Source organism: Mobula birostris, chromosome 32 (genome assembly GCF_030028105.1).
Source record: "Mobula birostris isolate sMobBir1 chromosome 32, sMobBir1.hap1, whole genome shotgun sequence".
NCBI lineage: Eukaryota > Metazoa > Chordata > Chondrichthyes > Myliobatiformes > Myliobatidae > Mobula > Mobula birostris.
Window position 1 is genome coordinate 6,195,166 of NC_092401.1, and position 16,837 is coordinate 6,212,002.

At 43.0% G+C, this 16,837-nt stretch overlaps 1 protein-coding gene across 3 annotated transcripts in view; it reads left to right on the forward strand.

Moving 5' to 3' along the window:
- Positions 1-13,523, forward strand: part of angptl6 (angiopoietin-like 6) — a 38,095-nt gene extending 24,572 nt beyond the window's left edge. For 2 of the 3 annotated variants that reach the window (XM_072248327.1, XM_072248328.1), the window contains exons 5-6: positions 1,102-1,372; positions 2,972-7,290. In XM_072248327.1, the coding sequence (XP_072104428.1) occupies positions 1,102-1,372; positions 2,972-3,156 (456 nt within the window). In that variant the 3' untranslated portion in view covers positions 3,157-7,290. Of the gene's footprint in view, positions 1-1,101; positions 1,373-2,971; positions 7,291-13,279 lie in introns of those variants that run through there. The other variant, XR_011883771.1, reaches the window with a different exon arrangement.
- The last annotated feature ends 3,314 nt before the right edge of the window (positions 13,524-16,837 follow it).

The following is a 16,837-nucleotide window of genomic DNA, read 5'->3' on the forward strand; positions in this document are numbered from 1 at the left end:
CCACATCACCTCTATGCTAAGACATAAATCATGTCAAACATGGAGGTTCACGAAAATGACTCCAAGATTGAAAGGCTTCTCGTACAAGGTTCATTTGATGGCTCTGGGCCTGTACTCACTGGAATTCAGAAGATTGGGGGGGGAGGGATCTCAATGAAACCTACCGAGTGTTGAAAGGCCTCAGTACAGTGGATTTGGAGGGGATGTTTCCTATCGTGGCAGAGTCCAAGACCAGAGGATACAGTCTCGGAATGGGGTTGTCCACTTAGAAGAGAGATGAGGAGGAATTTCTTTAACCATAGAGCAGTGAAACTCTGGAAGTCAATTGCCACAGGTGGCTGTGGAGGCTAAGTCATTAGTTATATTTAAGGCAGAGACTGATAGGCTGTTGATTAGTCAGTGCATAAAAGGGGTACGGGCAGAAGGTAGGAGATTGGGGCTGAGAGGGAAATGGATCAGCTATGATGAAATGGCGGAGCAGATTCGATGGGCCGAATGACCTATTCTGATCTGATATCTTATGACTGAGCAATGAAAGTGACAAGGTAAGTTCAGTTATCAATGGTGGAGATGGAGGTACAGGCATGGGCAAGAGTAATTGAGGGGTCTTGACCATGTGAAGGTTATATTTGAACCTGTGGTTAGACTACCAAGGTCAGCAAGACAGGGACTGATGATAGGTCAGGACTGAGGATGTGATGTGATTGAGGATAGAACAGGATAGGATTTGAACAAAATTCAGGGTCAGACTGTCCATTTAAAGTAATGCCCAGTATGCTATCTTTTTAAAAATGGGGCAAGTGATGAAGGGAAAGAGAGAAAGAGAGCACCAAGCTCTAGGTGTATATAGATTCAAGTTTTGTTCCAGTGACCAGGCAGGTTTGATAAAGAGCCTAGATCCTGTTTTTCTTAAAATACTAATACAGTACTGAATTACAAATTACTGCACATTCAAAAATTGTAGCTACTTTTAAGCAAGTTACACTGGAGAAACAACTAGAGTGGAACTGGTGTGTCAGACTTCATAACACTTGCCTTTGGAAGTATCTGAAACCACACACAAATTTATTAAGACACTAAACAATTCATGTTCATTTGTAGCAAGGCTTTGGGAACATAGATGGTGAGTACTGGCTAGGCTTGGAGGACATCTACTGGCTGACAAATCAGGGCGACTACAAACTTCTCATCCTCATGGAAGACTGGCAAGGGAGGACAGTGTTTGCCGAGTATGATAACTTCTATCTGGAACCGGAGAGGGACTTCTACAGGCTGCGACTGGGCCAATATCGTGGGAATGCAGGAGACTCCTTATCGTGGCACAGTAACAAACAATTCACTACACTGGACAGAGACCGGGACCAGTATTCAGGTAGGGTCCATTATAGGGTTACAGTACCGGGTCAAAGGTCAATCAAAAAAAAGGGGGGGGTTCATTTTGTATGGGGAAAGGTTTAAACCGCAAATAATGGGCAAAAGCTATTGGGAAGATGGATCTCATAGAAACATTCCAAATGTTAAAAGGCCTGAACAGATTAGATATGGCAAAGTTATTTCCTATGGTAGGGGAGTCTAGGAAAAGAGGGCACAACTTCAGGATTGGAAGATGTCCATTTAGAACAGAGATGCAGAGAAATTACTTTAGTCAGAGGGTGGTAAATCTGTTGAATTTGTTGCCAAGTCATTGGGTGTATTTAAGGCAGAGATAGATAGGTTCTTGATTAACTAGGGCATCAAAAGGTGTGAGGAGAAGGCAGGGGAGTGGGGATGACTGGAAGAATTGGATCAGCCCATGATTGAATGGTAGAGCAGACTCGATGGGCTGAATGGCCTACTTCTGCTCCTATGTCTTATGGTCTTATGACCATGAACATGTGCTAATTGACTTTCTCTGCACATCCATTTAAAAACCTTATTCAAGATTCCACTTTTCCATATTTCCTCCTCAGGAAAGGCAAACCTGAAGTAACAGAACAAGGACAATTACCAATGGCGTGCAGAGTTCATCTATTATACTGACCACCTGTAAAGTTACCCAACCCTTTAATGAAAAATATTGCACAATGAAATAAATTCAATGACCTAAATTTCTGTACCATCTTTCATAACCCCCAAAGTGATCCATAGTTATTTTTCCCTCTTATATATGCAGTAAACATAATAGCCAATTATTGCATTGTAGGCTCCCAGTACAGTAATCTGACTTGACCTCGAGTATTTGAACATTAGAACTAGACGTAGAAGGGGAATATTCACCCCTTATCTCACCACTCAATACTTTCAATCTAAAGCGCATGCAACATCTACAACTTTTGATAGAGTTTTAGAAACTGATAGTCTATTATTTAAGCCTCACTTGATTTTGACATTGAACCATGCATGAAGTAAAACTCAAAATTCAGTACCTGAAATGTGAAAACCTGACGCTCCTACCAAGCTGAAATTTGCAAACTGAAGACTCCACAAAAACAGAGCACATGAAAATTAAACTGCTTATTCGTTACCTTCCGTAACCTCACCTCATTCCAAAGCATAACCAATAACCATTAATGTTTAACACTAGAGCTCCCATTCAGTCAGAATATGGCTGACCTGAGTTTCTTTTGGCCTTCCTTGACTTTCTGTCCCTTGACATCCTTTGATGAAATCCTCAGGCCTGAGATAGATAGATTTTTATTGGGCAAAGTCTGTCAATGTAGGGAAAAGCTCCAAAATTTCATATCTCCTGTGCTCATGATTCAATTCGATGTCAGAGAATGTATACAGTATACCACCTGAAATCTTTACTCTTCACAGGCATCCACGAAACAGAGAGAAAAACCCAAAGAATTCCTTCACGTCTCCGGTGTGAAGGAATGTTTCCCAATGTTACTCCTGAATGGTGTGACATAATATTACCTCAGCCATTCTGGTAAATTGCAGAGGGCGTGTTTCCACTGCCGCGTTCGATGACCATCTGTTTGCTTTATAGGTAACTGTGCCCACTATCAGAAAGGAGGATGGTGGTACCACACCTGTGCCCACTCAAACCTGAATGGAGTATGGTACAAAGGAGGGCACTATCGTAGCAAGTATCAAGATGGCGTTTACTGGGCTGAATTCCGTGGAGGAGCCTACTCCCTGAAGAGAGTCGTGATGATGATACGTCAAAGCTAGACATTTATGTAATATAATCACTACTCGATCACAATCATATATGGACTACAATCAATAACAATATTGTTAGAATGTATTAGGAGTTAACAGAAGATGCAGACAACAGAACTACCTACTTAAAGCATTATCTTTTAGCAATAACCATGTAGATCTAGAGCTAAGGGAATATCCTCTCATAGGCTGAATATTCCAGTGGTCTATAGATAGATAGATACATATACTTCATTGATCCCGAGGGAAATTGGGTTTCGTTACAGCTGCACCAACCAAGAACAGAGCATAAATATAGCAATACAAAAACCACAAACAATCAAACAACAAAATGCAAACTGTGCCAGATGGAAAATAAGTCCAGGACCAGCCTACTGGCTCAGGGTGTCTGACCCTCCATGGGAGGAGCTGCAAGTTCGATGGCCACAGGCAGGAACGACCTCCCGTGCCGCCCAGTGTTGTATCTCGGTGGAAAATGGCCGAAGTCTGACAGTAAAAAGTTCAATATCCGGTCTACAAACATGTTCCTCGATCGTAATATGACCTGGATAGCACCACCTGTTGTTAACCAGAACAGTAAGCACCAAACTCCTTTACGCTTCAGTGCTGTTGGCTCTTTGAGGCTCATGCATTTGACTTACAAGCCTATTTTCGTTGCAACAAATAGTGTGCACAGGAACGCAATGTGCCAAGCTCCACCCACTGAACTAATGGTTTTCTAGGATCACATTCCTTCCATGTCTGAAAGGAGGGCTATTAAAGTAGTAAAGCAGTTTTAAAATATTTTTTCTATAGTCCTGCTTCAGTGAACCAATTGTTAACACTGGGAGAAGAGACAGCCATCTTGAAAGTGTCAGGAAATAAAATCCAAACAAGTCTGATTTAGCACAAGGGATTCTGCAGATGCTGGAAATCCAGAGAGGCCACACACAAAATGCTGGAGGAACTCAACAGGTCAGGCAGCTTCTATGGAAACGAATAAAAAGTTAACATTTCAGGCTGAGACACTTCACCAGGATTAGCTCCATGCTCCTAACCAAAGCAGATAAAGGACAACATAATTATTGGATGTGGTCGGACCATCAGAAGAGAGAATGTCAAAGACAGAAAGTGGAGCTGGTGAACGCATTTAACATGGTAGACCAAAGTGTTTCCAGCATGGCAGCGAACAGCATCATTAACACAGAGCACCGACTATGCAGTTGGAATTCACAAGTCTTACATGATTAGTTTTCAACTCTATACTTTGGGATTGTTCTAAAACAGTCACATCATCATTACAGGAATGTGACACATGGAAATCTGTAACCAGAAGTCCCAGCAGGAAAGGCTCATACCATAAACAGCAACAGAAATGGATTGGGATGGTTACCGAGGTTGACGAAATGAATTAGGTATTGATACCCAATTGGGACTTGTGTTGACAAACTATCATTACCTTGGTGTGGGTTCTGGTAAAACATTAGAACTAGTACAGCTTTTTAAGTTTGCTTCATATTGCTTAAAAAGCATGCAGTGGAATGGCTCAAACTGGTATTGGTTTGTTATTGCAATATATCCTAAAATAGAGTGGAAAGCCCATCTTGCATACTGTTGATACAGAACGAATCACTACACAGTCATTGACGTAGAACAGCAACTGAATGCAGAATGAAGTGTAAAACTTACTTTTAGAAAAGTGCATTGCAGGGAAATGACAAAGAGAAAGATCATAATGAGGTAGATGGTGAGGCCAAGAGTCCAAACTTATCATCCAAGTGTCTGATAACAGTGTGACAGAAGCTGCCCTTCAGCCTGGTGATACATACTTTCAGGCTGTTTCATCTTCTGCCCATTGGGAGAGGGGAGAAGATAATTGCTGGGGTGGGTGGGGTCTTTGATTATGTTGGCTACTTCACTGAGACAGCAAGAACAGACAGAATCTATTGAAGGGAGAATGGTTCCTGTGAGGTACTGAACTGTAGCAGGAGCAACATTATAGCACAACCTAAGATGGTTATCTGGATGTCCTTCAAATGCAAAGACAACTGTAATGTTAAACATCTCCTTTCCAAACCCCAACACAACTACAGATCTCCAGATGGATGCCTTTTCCTGAACTGAGGAACAAGAGGAAGTCACTCCTCCTCCTTAGCATGACACAAGAACTCAAAACATCACAGCATGGCGCAGGCCCTTTGGTGGCACCATGTTGTGTTGAACTTTTAACCTACTCCAAGAGCAATCTAATCCTCCCCTCCTACATAGCCCTCCAGTTCTCTATCATCCATGTTCCTATCTACGAGTTTCTTAAATGTCCTCATGTATCAGCCTCTACCAGCACCCCTGGCAGGGTATTTCATGCACCCACCATTCTGTGTAGAATAACAACTTGCCTCTGACATCCCCCTATACTCTCCTATAGTTACCTTGAAATATGCTCCCTTATATTAGCTATTTCCACCTTGGGATAAAGTCGCTGGCTGTCCACTTGATCTATGCCTCTTATTATCTTAATCTAATACACCTCTTTGCTCATTCTCTTTTGCTCCAAAGAGAAAAGTCCTGGATCACAACCTATCATCATAAGACATCCTCTCTAATCCAAGCAGCATCCTGGAAAATCTCCTCTGCACCCCCTCTAAAGCTTCCACATCCTTCCTACAATGAGACAACCAGAACGGAACATAATATTCCAAGTGTAGTCTAACCAGGGTTTTCTAGAGCTGCAGCATTAACTTGCAGCTCTTGTACTCAATCCCCTGGCTGATCTTGGTGCCATCATCCTTAACACAATGAGACAATAGATTTCAGTTGAAATATTAACTGACATCCAGGCGTGGCACTATTTCTGTTGGGGAAATTTCTATTGTCCTTTACGGGATATGCTTCCGGAACGGCTATAATCCTAAAATTACACCCCTCCATTCTGGATAGCCCAAAGGAATGAAACATTTACTTCCAGCTAGAATCTCTTAATCATCTTAAACTTCCCAAATAACATCACCCCACAACATTCTGTCTGCTAGCCTGAACTCTGTAACCATCGTCAGCATTAGCCTGGTATCACTCTGAATTATCGAATTCTGTCCTGAGCCATGACAAGTCAGAGTCAGGTTTAGTATCACTGGCAAATGTCATGAAATTTGCTGAATTTTAAGCAGCAGTACAATGTAACGCATAATAGAAAACAACGAATTACAGTAAATATACATATTAGTTAAATTAAATAAGCAGTGCAAAAATAAACATAAAAAAGTAGCGAGGTAGTGTTCGAGGGTTCAAATGTCCATTCAGAAATCAGATGGCAGAGGGGAAGAAGCTGTTCCTGAATCGCTGAGTATGCCTTCAGGCTTCTGTACCTCCTTCTTAATGGTGACAATGAGAACAAGGCATGACCTAGGTGATTTGGGCAGGGGGGAGTGGATTATCAATGATGGACCCCGTCTTTTACAGGCATTTCTCCTTGAAGATGTCCTAGATACTATGGAGGTTAGTGCCCATGTTGTTTTCTGACCAAGTTTTAGAAATTTCCTCAGTTTACTTCAATATTGTGCAGTAGCCCCCCCCCCCCGTACCATTCGGTGATGCAGCCAGTTAGAATGCTCTCCACAATCTAAGTCTGCAGCTTTATGACACTCAGATAGTCTTATACACTCTTCCACCTCATATACGATAAATAGCCGCAACATATCCCTTTCAAGGAGTAGGAACAGAATTTAGCCAGCATTCCCCTGCTGCTCCGTATATACCTCAAGGATCAGGGAGCACATATGCAACTTGGTCTCTCAGCTGTGCCTTGCCTTAAGACTACAAGTGTAGCTTCCATTCAATTCTGTACATACCGATGGACATTAATACAGCCCAATATGTGAAACTGGATACTAATCATCTGGACACAGCCTGTTTTGTGTTTGTTAAACCTTTTAAAGATGAGGACTACCAGTTATTCCTGATTAAAGCTGGATATATTAACAGGCAGAGGCCATTCAACCTCTTCAATCACTTCTATCAACCAGCTCATCGTTGATCTGTAAACCTATCTCCAAGAAAGCACAAAGTAAATTTACTATCAAAGTACATATGTCACCATATACAACTGTGATTCATTTACTTGCAGGCATACTCAATAAATCTATAATATTAAGGCATCCATTAGTCTTGCGAGACCATGGATCTGTGCCTGGAAAGTCTTCACTCTCCAGGGCGCAGGCCCGGGCAAGGTTGCCCATGCTGCAAGTCCCCCCTCTCCACGACACCAATGTTGTCCAAGGGAAGGGCATTAGGACCCGTACAGCTTGGCACCAGTGTCGTCGCAGAACAATGTGTGATTAAGTGCCTTGCTCAAAGACACAACACGCTGCCTCGGCTGGGGCTCAAACTCACGACCTTCAGATCGCTAGTCGAATGCCTTAACCACTTGACCACGTGCCCACACAAATCTATAATAGAATAGTAACCATAATCATAAGAGACTGCACCAACTTGGATGTTCTACCAGAGCAAAAAAGACAACAGACTATGCAAATACAAAAAGAAAGAAATAATAAATAAATAGATAGATAGATAGAGAACATGAGATGAAGAGTCCTTGAAAGTGAGTCCATTGGTTGTGGGAACATTTAAGTGGTGGGGCAAGTGAAGTTGAGCAAAATTATCCCCTTTGGTTTAGGAGCCTGATGGCTGAGGGGTAGTAACTGTTCCTGAACCTGGTGGTGAGAGTCCTGAGCATCCTGTACCTCCTTCCTGATGGCAGCAGCAAGAAGAGAGCATGACCTGATTAATGGGGGATGATGGAACAAAGGTTCATTTTATTGTGAAGGTATGTATGCAAAATACAACTCTGAGATTAATCTTCTCCAGATAGCCATGAAATACAGGAAAACCATGGAGACGTTGAAAGAAAAGACATCAATGTCTCCCTCACCACATGAAAAAGAAAAAGAAACAAAAACTCACAAAGCCCCAAATCCCCCACCCCTCCTTCACACAAAAACTAACATATCGCCCACCTGGAAAACAGCAGCTGGAACATTAAACCCCAAGCTCTCAACCCTCTCCCTCATAAAAACTAAGGTAACACCAAGGATAAGAAAAAACAGCGACAATAACACCAAAGGCCCCAAACCCGTCTCTTGCACACAAAAATTATCAGATCCCCCACATGGAAAAGCACCAAGAACAGACCCCAAATCCCCAACCCCTCTCTCGCACAAGAACTAACATATCACCCACAAGGACTTAAACCCCCAAACTGCCAATTGGCAACAAGGAAACAAAGAAAATGGAAGGAGACCAGTATAAATTACAGTCCCCGTCCTCCTTCAGCATTAAGAGCGTCTGCTCAAATTCCGTCCTTCTGTGAAGAGTGATTGCCAACCTGCAGCCTCCGAACCACCGGCTCACAGCCTCATCCACACTCGCCTTGTGGTTTCAATCTTCCTCGATGCTTTGATTAGTGAGAAACTGAGTTGATCACGCTCATGCTCGCGGTCCCCTCCTGGAATTTTCTTAGGGACAGCAGAGCGCTAGATTACTCAATTGAACTCCAAACTGCAAGTGACCGTCTCCAACAGTTTCCAAAACACAATTAAGATAGAAATAAAAAGTAGAAGTCAAAGAAAGAGTGAAATGATTGACTATCTGGAAGATGTTATCCGAGGAATTATTGCTCACTGGCGCCATCTTGACCCGCTTCCATGCAACAATACTTCATGTAGATGGGCTCAGTGGTGGGGAGGGCTTTACCCACCACTTTTTGTAGGATTTCCCATTTAATGAAGTATTGCATATAGCCCGCAGAACGCCGGTGTGTGGTGTGTGCTTCACTGGCACCATCCACACACCAACTAACTCAAAGTAATTCTACTTATTGTGGAATTTGGATATTTCTAGCATTTACTGGACATTTATATATGCTGTTGAACTGAAGAGGAGATTAAGAGCAGCGGTGAATTGCTGCCATATGCTACAATGGCTTGAGTGATCCTATCCACAAACATGGGGGTCTGGATCCACAATGGAGAATACCCACTTTCCATTCAGTGAAGGGTATTAGTAAATTATGACAATCCTGCTTCATACTGAGCATTAGTAATTCTTCTGGTCCTTCAAGCCACTCCACCCCAACAAAACTAATTACCCCAAACCTAATCACGGGGCAAGTTTCACTGACCAATAACCTACCTGTGGCGTAGTGGCATTAGTGCCGGACTTCAGAACGAAGGCTCCCGAGTTCGAATCCAGCCGGCTCCCTTGCTCGCTTTCCATCTGTGCTGGGTTGAGCGTCCAGCTAGCAAGTCGGCCTCGTAAAAATAAGAAAGTCTGCTAAAAAAATGCCATCACGATGGCGTCCCGATTACTCCACTCGGAGTTAAGGGCTTCCTTCATCTTCTTCAATAATCTACATGGTATTTCTTTGGACTGTGAGAAGAAACCAGTGCACCATGCTTTCCACAGAGCAGTGATACAGAGACTTCTTACAAGACGTTGCTGGAATTGAACTCTGGAACGCACTGAACTTCAACAGTGCCACACTAACCGCTACGACGTTTGCTAAATTTTATGCAGATTTAAAACTTCCACACAGCATTTGAACTTCTGCCACTAATAATTTATTTATTTATTTATTTTTAAAAAGACAAGTCTTTACTCCCAAATAGTTTTCCTTCATTTACCTAAACAGTTCTTTACCTTGAAAGCTTCGGTCAGATTAAAGAGTCAAAGATTCCGGGGTTCATTAATATCAGGGAATGTATACAGTAAACAACTTAAAATTCTTACTCCTCACAGACATCCATATAACAAGAAACATCATAGAAAGAATGTTAGAAACAACTAAGCCCTGAAGAGCTCTTCCCGCCCCCCCCCCCCACTTCACTCTTCACACAAGCAAGCACTCTAGCCTCAAATTCTGGCCACTGTTAGACCATTGATATATAAACTTACACTTCTGAACTTTCTAAAAGCAGGTCAGTAAATATCTCAACAAATAAAGAACTGTGTTGGAAGCTACTCCAGATGAAAGTGTAATTTTCAGTGAGGGACAAAGGTCACGTTGGCACCGATTAAAGTAACCATGATGACTGGGCTGGGCAAGAAAGGGATGCAAGTGAACTCGACACTTCAGTGCAAATTTAGATTCCACGTCCCTGGACCTTTCCAGAGATCATGGCTATATTCCTGCACTGGACGACAACCAGCTTCAACTGCTGCGACTGCAATCTGCTTGTCAGCTGCTTAATGCTAAAGTAACTGTGTACATTCTTCCACCCCCACTCCTGCTGATCCCTGCTAGATCTGTTGATGCATTTGCTGCTATTATAAACAGACAATACTAGGGATGCTCAGGTAGGCAGCATTTACGCACGTGTATATAGACAAAAGATTAATCTGATCTTAACTACCCCATGAGGTCATCTGGTCTGACCCTGTCATGGATATTTGGCTTGTTCACATCCTTCTGTTACCCAAATCTAATGTGTATTTCCCAGCCCCTCCTTTTCTAGTTCGAACGAAAGATATCAGACCGGCAGTGATAACTTTTTCTGGGGCAGATGCCGCCTGACCAGCACGTTCCATTAGTATTTCAGCTTCTGCAGCAGCCGTCTGGTTTATGATGATAATTTCCATGTGCCTGCGCAGTGTTTCACAGGTTTCCTCGCTCAGCTCCTCTCACAGCAACTTTTCATCCTTAGTGATTTCAATTCCCACCCCCCCTCCTCTGAATTCACTCTCTTCCAGTCTCACCAAATTCTCAATAAAAATCCAACTACTTGCCTTTGCCATCTCCTGTGGTCATTTTACTTATTTGGGCTCTATCACAGGGCCAACTTCCTTGTAACATGCTCCACTCTCAGTCCTCCTCCCATCATTTCCTTCTGAATCTGCCTCATGATGGATTCAGAGCCTTAGAGTGATACAGTATGGATAGAGGCCACTTGGGCCCATCCAGTAGTGTCCAAGGGTTCAATGTCCATTTAGGAATCAGATGGCAGAGGGGAAGAAGCTGTTCCTGAATCGCTGAGTGTGTGCCTTCAGGCTTCTGTACCTCCTACCTGATGGTAACAGTGAGAAAAGGGTATTCCCTGGGTGCTGAAGGTCCTTAATAATGGATGCTGCCTTTCTGAGACACCGCTCCCTAAAGATGTCCTGGGTATTTTGTAGGCTAGAACCCAAGATGGAGCTGACTAGATTTACAACCTTCTGCAGCTTCTTTCGGTCCTGTGCAGTAGCCTCTCCATACCAGACAGTGATGCAGCCTGTCAGAATGCTCTCCAAGGTACATCTATAGAAGTTTTTGAGTGTATTTGTTGACATACTAAATCTCTTCAAACTCCTAATAAAGTATAGCCGCTGTCTTGCCTTCTTTATAACTGCATCGATATGTTGGGGCCAGGTTAGATCCTCAGAGATCTTGACATCCAGGAACTTGAAGCTGGTCACTCTCTCCACTTCTGATCCCTCTATGAGGATTGGTATGTGTTCCTTCATCTTACCCTTCCTGAAGTCCACAAACAGCTCTTTCGTCTTACTGATGTTGAGTGCCAGGTTGTTGCTGTGGCACCACTCCACTAGTTGGCATATCTCACTCCTGTACACCCTCCCGTCACCGCCTGAGATTCTACCAACAATGGTTGTATCATCAGCAAATTTATAGATGGTATTTGAGCTATGCCTAGCCACACAGTCATGGGTATAGAGAGAGTAGAGCAGTGGGCTAAGCACACACCCCTGAGGTGTGCCAGAGTTGATCGTCAGTGAGGAGATATTATCACTAATCTGCACAGATTGTGGTCTTCCAGTTAGGAAGTTGAGGATCTAATTGCAGAGGGAGGTACAGAGGCCCAGATTCTGTAACTTCTCAATCAGGATTGTGGATCAATTACCTACACTCAAACCATATCCCACTAAGTCCCTTCCACCCATAAACCCTTTCAAATGCTTTTTAAACGATACTATTATAACAGGCCAACCACTTCCTCTGACAGCTCGTCCCATATACTCACCACCCTGTGTGCAAAACATTGCCCCTCAGGACCTCTTAAATCTTTCCCCTGTTAGCATCCACTTTGTCTAAGCTCTCATTTTCCTATGTTCCAATGAATAAACCCGTGTTCCATTCCCTCTTCTCATTGTTACTGTCAGGAAGGAGGTACAGAAGCCTGAAGGCACACACTCAGTGATTCAGGAACAGCTTCTACCCCTCTGCTATTTGATTCCTAAATGGACATTGACCCATGAACACTAACTCACTATTATTATTTCTGTTTTGCACTGTTTTTAATTTAACTATTTAATATACATATATCCTTACTACAACTTACTTTTCTTCCTACAGCATGTATTGCATTGTACTGCTGTTGTTAAGTTAACAAATTTCAGGACATATGCCAGTGATATTATACCAGATTCTGGCCAACCCTAGCCTACAACCCAGGCTGACTCGTCTTGGCAACAGCTCCGCACATTTTTTCTATACCTCCTTCCAGACTACCATCTCTATGATGAGTCAGAGTTGCAGAGTAACACAGTGTACTTGCATTCAATGCTCTGGTCCACATTAAGACCACTACTCTTTCACCCCACCAGTCCCCTATGCTCCAAATCCTGCTCCTTACTCACCCCTAACATTAGGTCATTCAACAATTAGTTGCGGTGCACAACCCTCAGCTTCAGCATCCCCTCCCTACACTTCACTGCTTCTCATCGCCCTTAAAAAAAAGTTGAAGATCTTAAACACAAAATAATCTGCAGATGCTGGGGTCAAAGCAACACTCACAACACGCTGGAGGAACTCAGCAGGTCGGGCAGCATCCGTGGAAAAGATCAGTTGACATTTCGGGCCGGAACCCTTCGTCAGGACGTTGAAGATCTATCTCTTCAACCAAGCTCTTGAGTACTTTCAGCTCAGCATTAATTTGATAACAACCTTTCTGTCAGTTTACTACACTGTCCTACTTCAACTGTAGAAGAGAACTGGAAGTTGTACATCTTGTTCACAAAAATTGACATTGGAAAATATTGGTATAAAAATTGGCCTAAGATAGAAGGAGATGAGTTATACAGCTCTCGTTACGTGCACGTGCAGTTCAACTCTTTGAGTGTTTATATAGAAAGTTTGAAGTTAATAACCCATCTCCTTCTACCTTAGGCCACGAACTTATCAACCACCCCTGCTGTGGACCACTTGCTGGAGGTCCAAGACGCTGACTTCTACAAAGAAGGGATCTGTATGCTCCACGACTGCTGGACTAAGTGTGTAAGTGTAGGAGGGGATTATGTTAAAAAATAAATGTGCTAGGTTTTCTAAAGTTGACACCTTGTACCTTAGGCCACAAACTTATCAATCACTCCTCGTATGAGGTTATTCTTACCATCGGCCATTAGGCTCTATAACGAGTCAACCTATAGCCGGGAAAGTGATGGCCCTTCCTGTTAGGCTGTTTGAGGTAACTTATTTTTCACTCTTTCTTACTTCTCTTCTAATATTTGTACATCTGTGCACTTGTAATGCTACTGAGACACCGTAATTTCCTCTGGGATCAATAAAGTATCTCTGTTGCAGTCACATCTCTGCTCACTGGTGGAATGATAAGAGTCTTCTGCCCACTACTGGCAATTTACTCAACTCAAAAGGATGATGAAAGTTAACCATGGAGAGTAAAGAACCATTAATTGACAGGAACAAGAGAAGATCTGCAGATGCTGGAAATCCAAGCAGCACACATAAAATGCTGGAGGAATCCAGCAGGTCAGGCAGCATCTATGGAAAAAAGTACAGTTGACATTTCGGGCCGAAACGTTGACTGTATTGCGTCCCCCACAGATGCTGCCTGGCCTGCTGAGTTCCTGCAGCGTTTTGTGTGTGTTAATTGACACGAGTTGATTGCCACGTTATAGCTTCACACAGATTGTCTAATCAGTGGCCAAATTCCCATGATTCTTCTTCCTGCCTGCAGCCCAAATGTCAAATAAAACACCTCCTCAATGGACAGCTCAACTCTCCTTAAAAAGGAATCCCAATTTTTGATGAGAAAGATAGGCTCATAAGTGGTTATTCATTGAATTCTTCCGATTGATAATTGGTTGATTGATCGATTGCATCTGAACATGGAATACACAGCTCTGCCAATAAAAGGCAAATGGACACACAAGAGCATGGCGGTTGTGAAAGGAACCAAATGTTAGTTTGAAGAGTTGGCTACACATCCTGTTCTCATCATTTTCCCCCATGTTTCTTTTTCCATTTTGAATCGTACCACATGGCTTAAATTAAATAATGGAAACTATAAAACACCCCATGCCTGTACATTATATTTTTTAAGTTAATGGCAGCCTCCTGCTAAGAGTTTCAAAGGCAAAGACTTCTGAAATCCATTAAGCATTTCAACACATTTTTTTTAAGAATACATCTTATGATGCTCTGAACACATCATCAGCGTGGAGACCTGAGGTCAACAGGTTTGGGTTTTTCCAACATCAGGCGTCTTCAGCCAGGCGACCCAGCTGTGGCTGATCGAGCCACGACTTGCGTTCGGGTAGCATGTGCTGCAGATCCCCATGGACTAGCTCATTTCATCCAGAGCCATCTTGAGGCTTTCTCTGCTGCCCGATGGCTCTCCGCCTCCTTGGACTAGTGATACCCAATGCGCTGAGGGCTCCATGAGGAGACTGTGCAGTGAAGCCCCGGTAGCCCACGTCAACGGGCATGCACTTTGCCTTCTGTCCCTGCCTCCGACAGTCGCCGACCATTTCCTCGTGTCTGGCAAGTTTCCTCCATTGGGCCTCACTAATATTATTATGCAACACATTGGTAACATGTGTGTTATCAATATCTTTGTGCAGAGTACGAAGAATCCAGATTAAACCGCTGTAAGTACTTTCACTAAAGGTCACAATTCTTGGGTAGTCTGGTGAGTGCTGAAGGGGATCAATGGACCCACCATTTGGTTAATCATGCTACAGAAATGCATCTTTGGAACCATTGTTCTGCATTTCCAAACCCCGAAATCCACATTGTGTACAATGCAGAGCAGATGTTATTTAGTTGATATATTAAGCACATCAATCCCACTCTTCACATAGAGGGGAGTCTCATATACCGTACATACCGTCAAGTTTACAAACAGACAACGTGCCCGCTAGACTCAATAAACAGGATTCAGTACAACTTGCATATTTTACCACTTAAGAAAGCAAAAATATTTCAATCTGAAACATGTACAAACCTAGATAGGCAGGACCACCACAATGCCAACTTGCAAGAGAGGAGCTCAGCATGGTTCATCCCATCGTTTTGGCCTGCTCAAGAGCAGCTGTGAAAAGGCAGAGCCCAGTCAAATGTCTGCCCGCAGTGGCAGATGGGCCCAAAGGACATCAGAACGTAAACAGAAGCACAAAGCTACGTGGCTTCATTTACTGACATGGCGTTCAAATATATCACGGCTGATTGTTTGTCTAAGCACATGCCTGCCCCGAAAGGGAATGAGCCTCCATGGTGCCCTTGGGTAGAGAACTCCAAAGATTCATTACTCGAGGTATTCTTTCCTCTCCCTTCACTCCTAAAGGCTGATCCCTTCGTCTGAGATTGCACAGCATTTAGTTAAAGTGCAAGTATATCACATCCACTGGTTCACCCTAATCTCTACTCATTACAGCCTCAGAGTTCAAGACATGTCAAACATTACTTTCATAGATCTATGTCAATTGCACCCAATGCTATTATTTTCTTTGTGCTTCAGAACTACACCGAGTGCTTTTCCCCAACATCAGGCTAACAGTCTGTAGATCCCAGTTTGCCACTCTCCTTTCTTAAAAAGTGGGCTTACATTTGCTACCTTCCAATCTATGGGACTTCCTCTAACCATGATGGAACTTAGGAGGTTAGCATTCCAGCACATCCACTTTCTCCACAGACAGCTCCTTCAAAACCTTGGGATGCAGATCAGGTTTCAAGGATTTTCTGTTTGTTTGTTTGTTTGTTGAAATGTCGCACGGAGTAGACTCTTTGAGCCATCCCACCCAGCAAACCCCAATTTAACCCTAGCATAATCACAGGACAATTTACAATGGCCAATTATCCTACCTATTAGTATATTTTTGGGAGGAAACCAGAGCACCCAGAGGAAACCGGAAAAATGTACAAACTCCTTACAGGCAGCAGCAGGAATCAAACCCGGGTCACTGGTACTGTAAAACGTTGTGCTAACCACAATTTCATTTACTTCTCCAATATCCATCCGCTCCTTATTCACTTTGGATCTGCTGCCCTTCAAATTTTCTGGGATGTTTACTGTATCTTCATCCACGGAAGCAGGCAAATATTTGTTTCGTTTATCTGCCATTTAGATTATGAAGACACGTAGTCCTCTTTTATTGTCATTTAGTAATGCATGCATTAAGAAATGATACATTATTTCCTCCGGTGTGATATCACAAAACACAGGACAGACCAAGACTGAAAAAACTGACAAAACCACATAATTATAACATATAGTTACAACAGTGCAACAATACCATAACTTGATGAAGAAGTCCATGAGCACAGTAAAAAGTTCAAAGTCTGTCAAATGTCCCACATCTCACGCAGACGGGAGAAGGAAGAACTCTCCCTGCCATGCCGACCACAATCCGTCTCTGAGTCATCTGAAAACTTCGAGCTCTGATCAGCTCTCCGACACCGAGTACTGAGCGCCATCTCTGTCCGAAC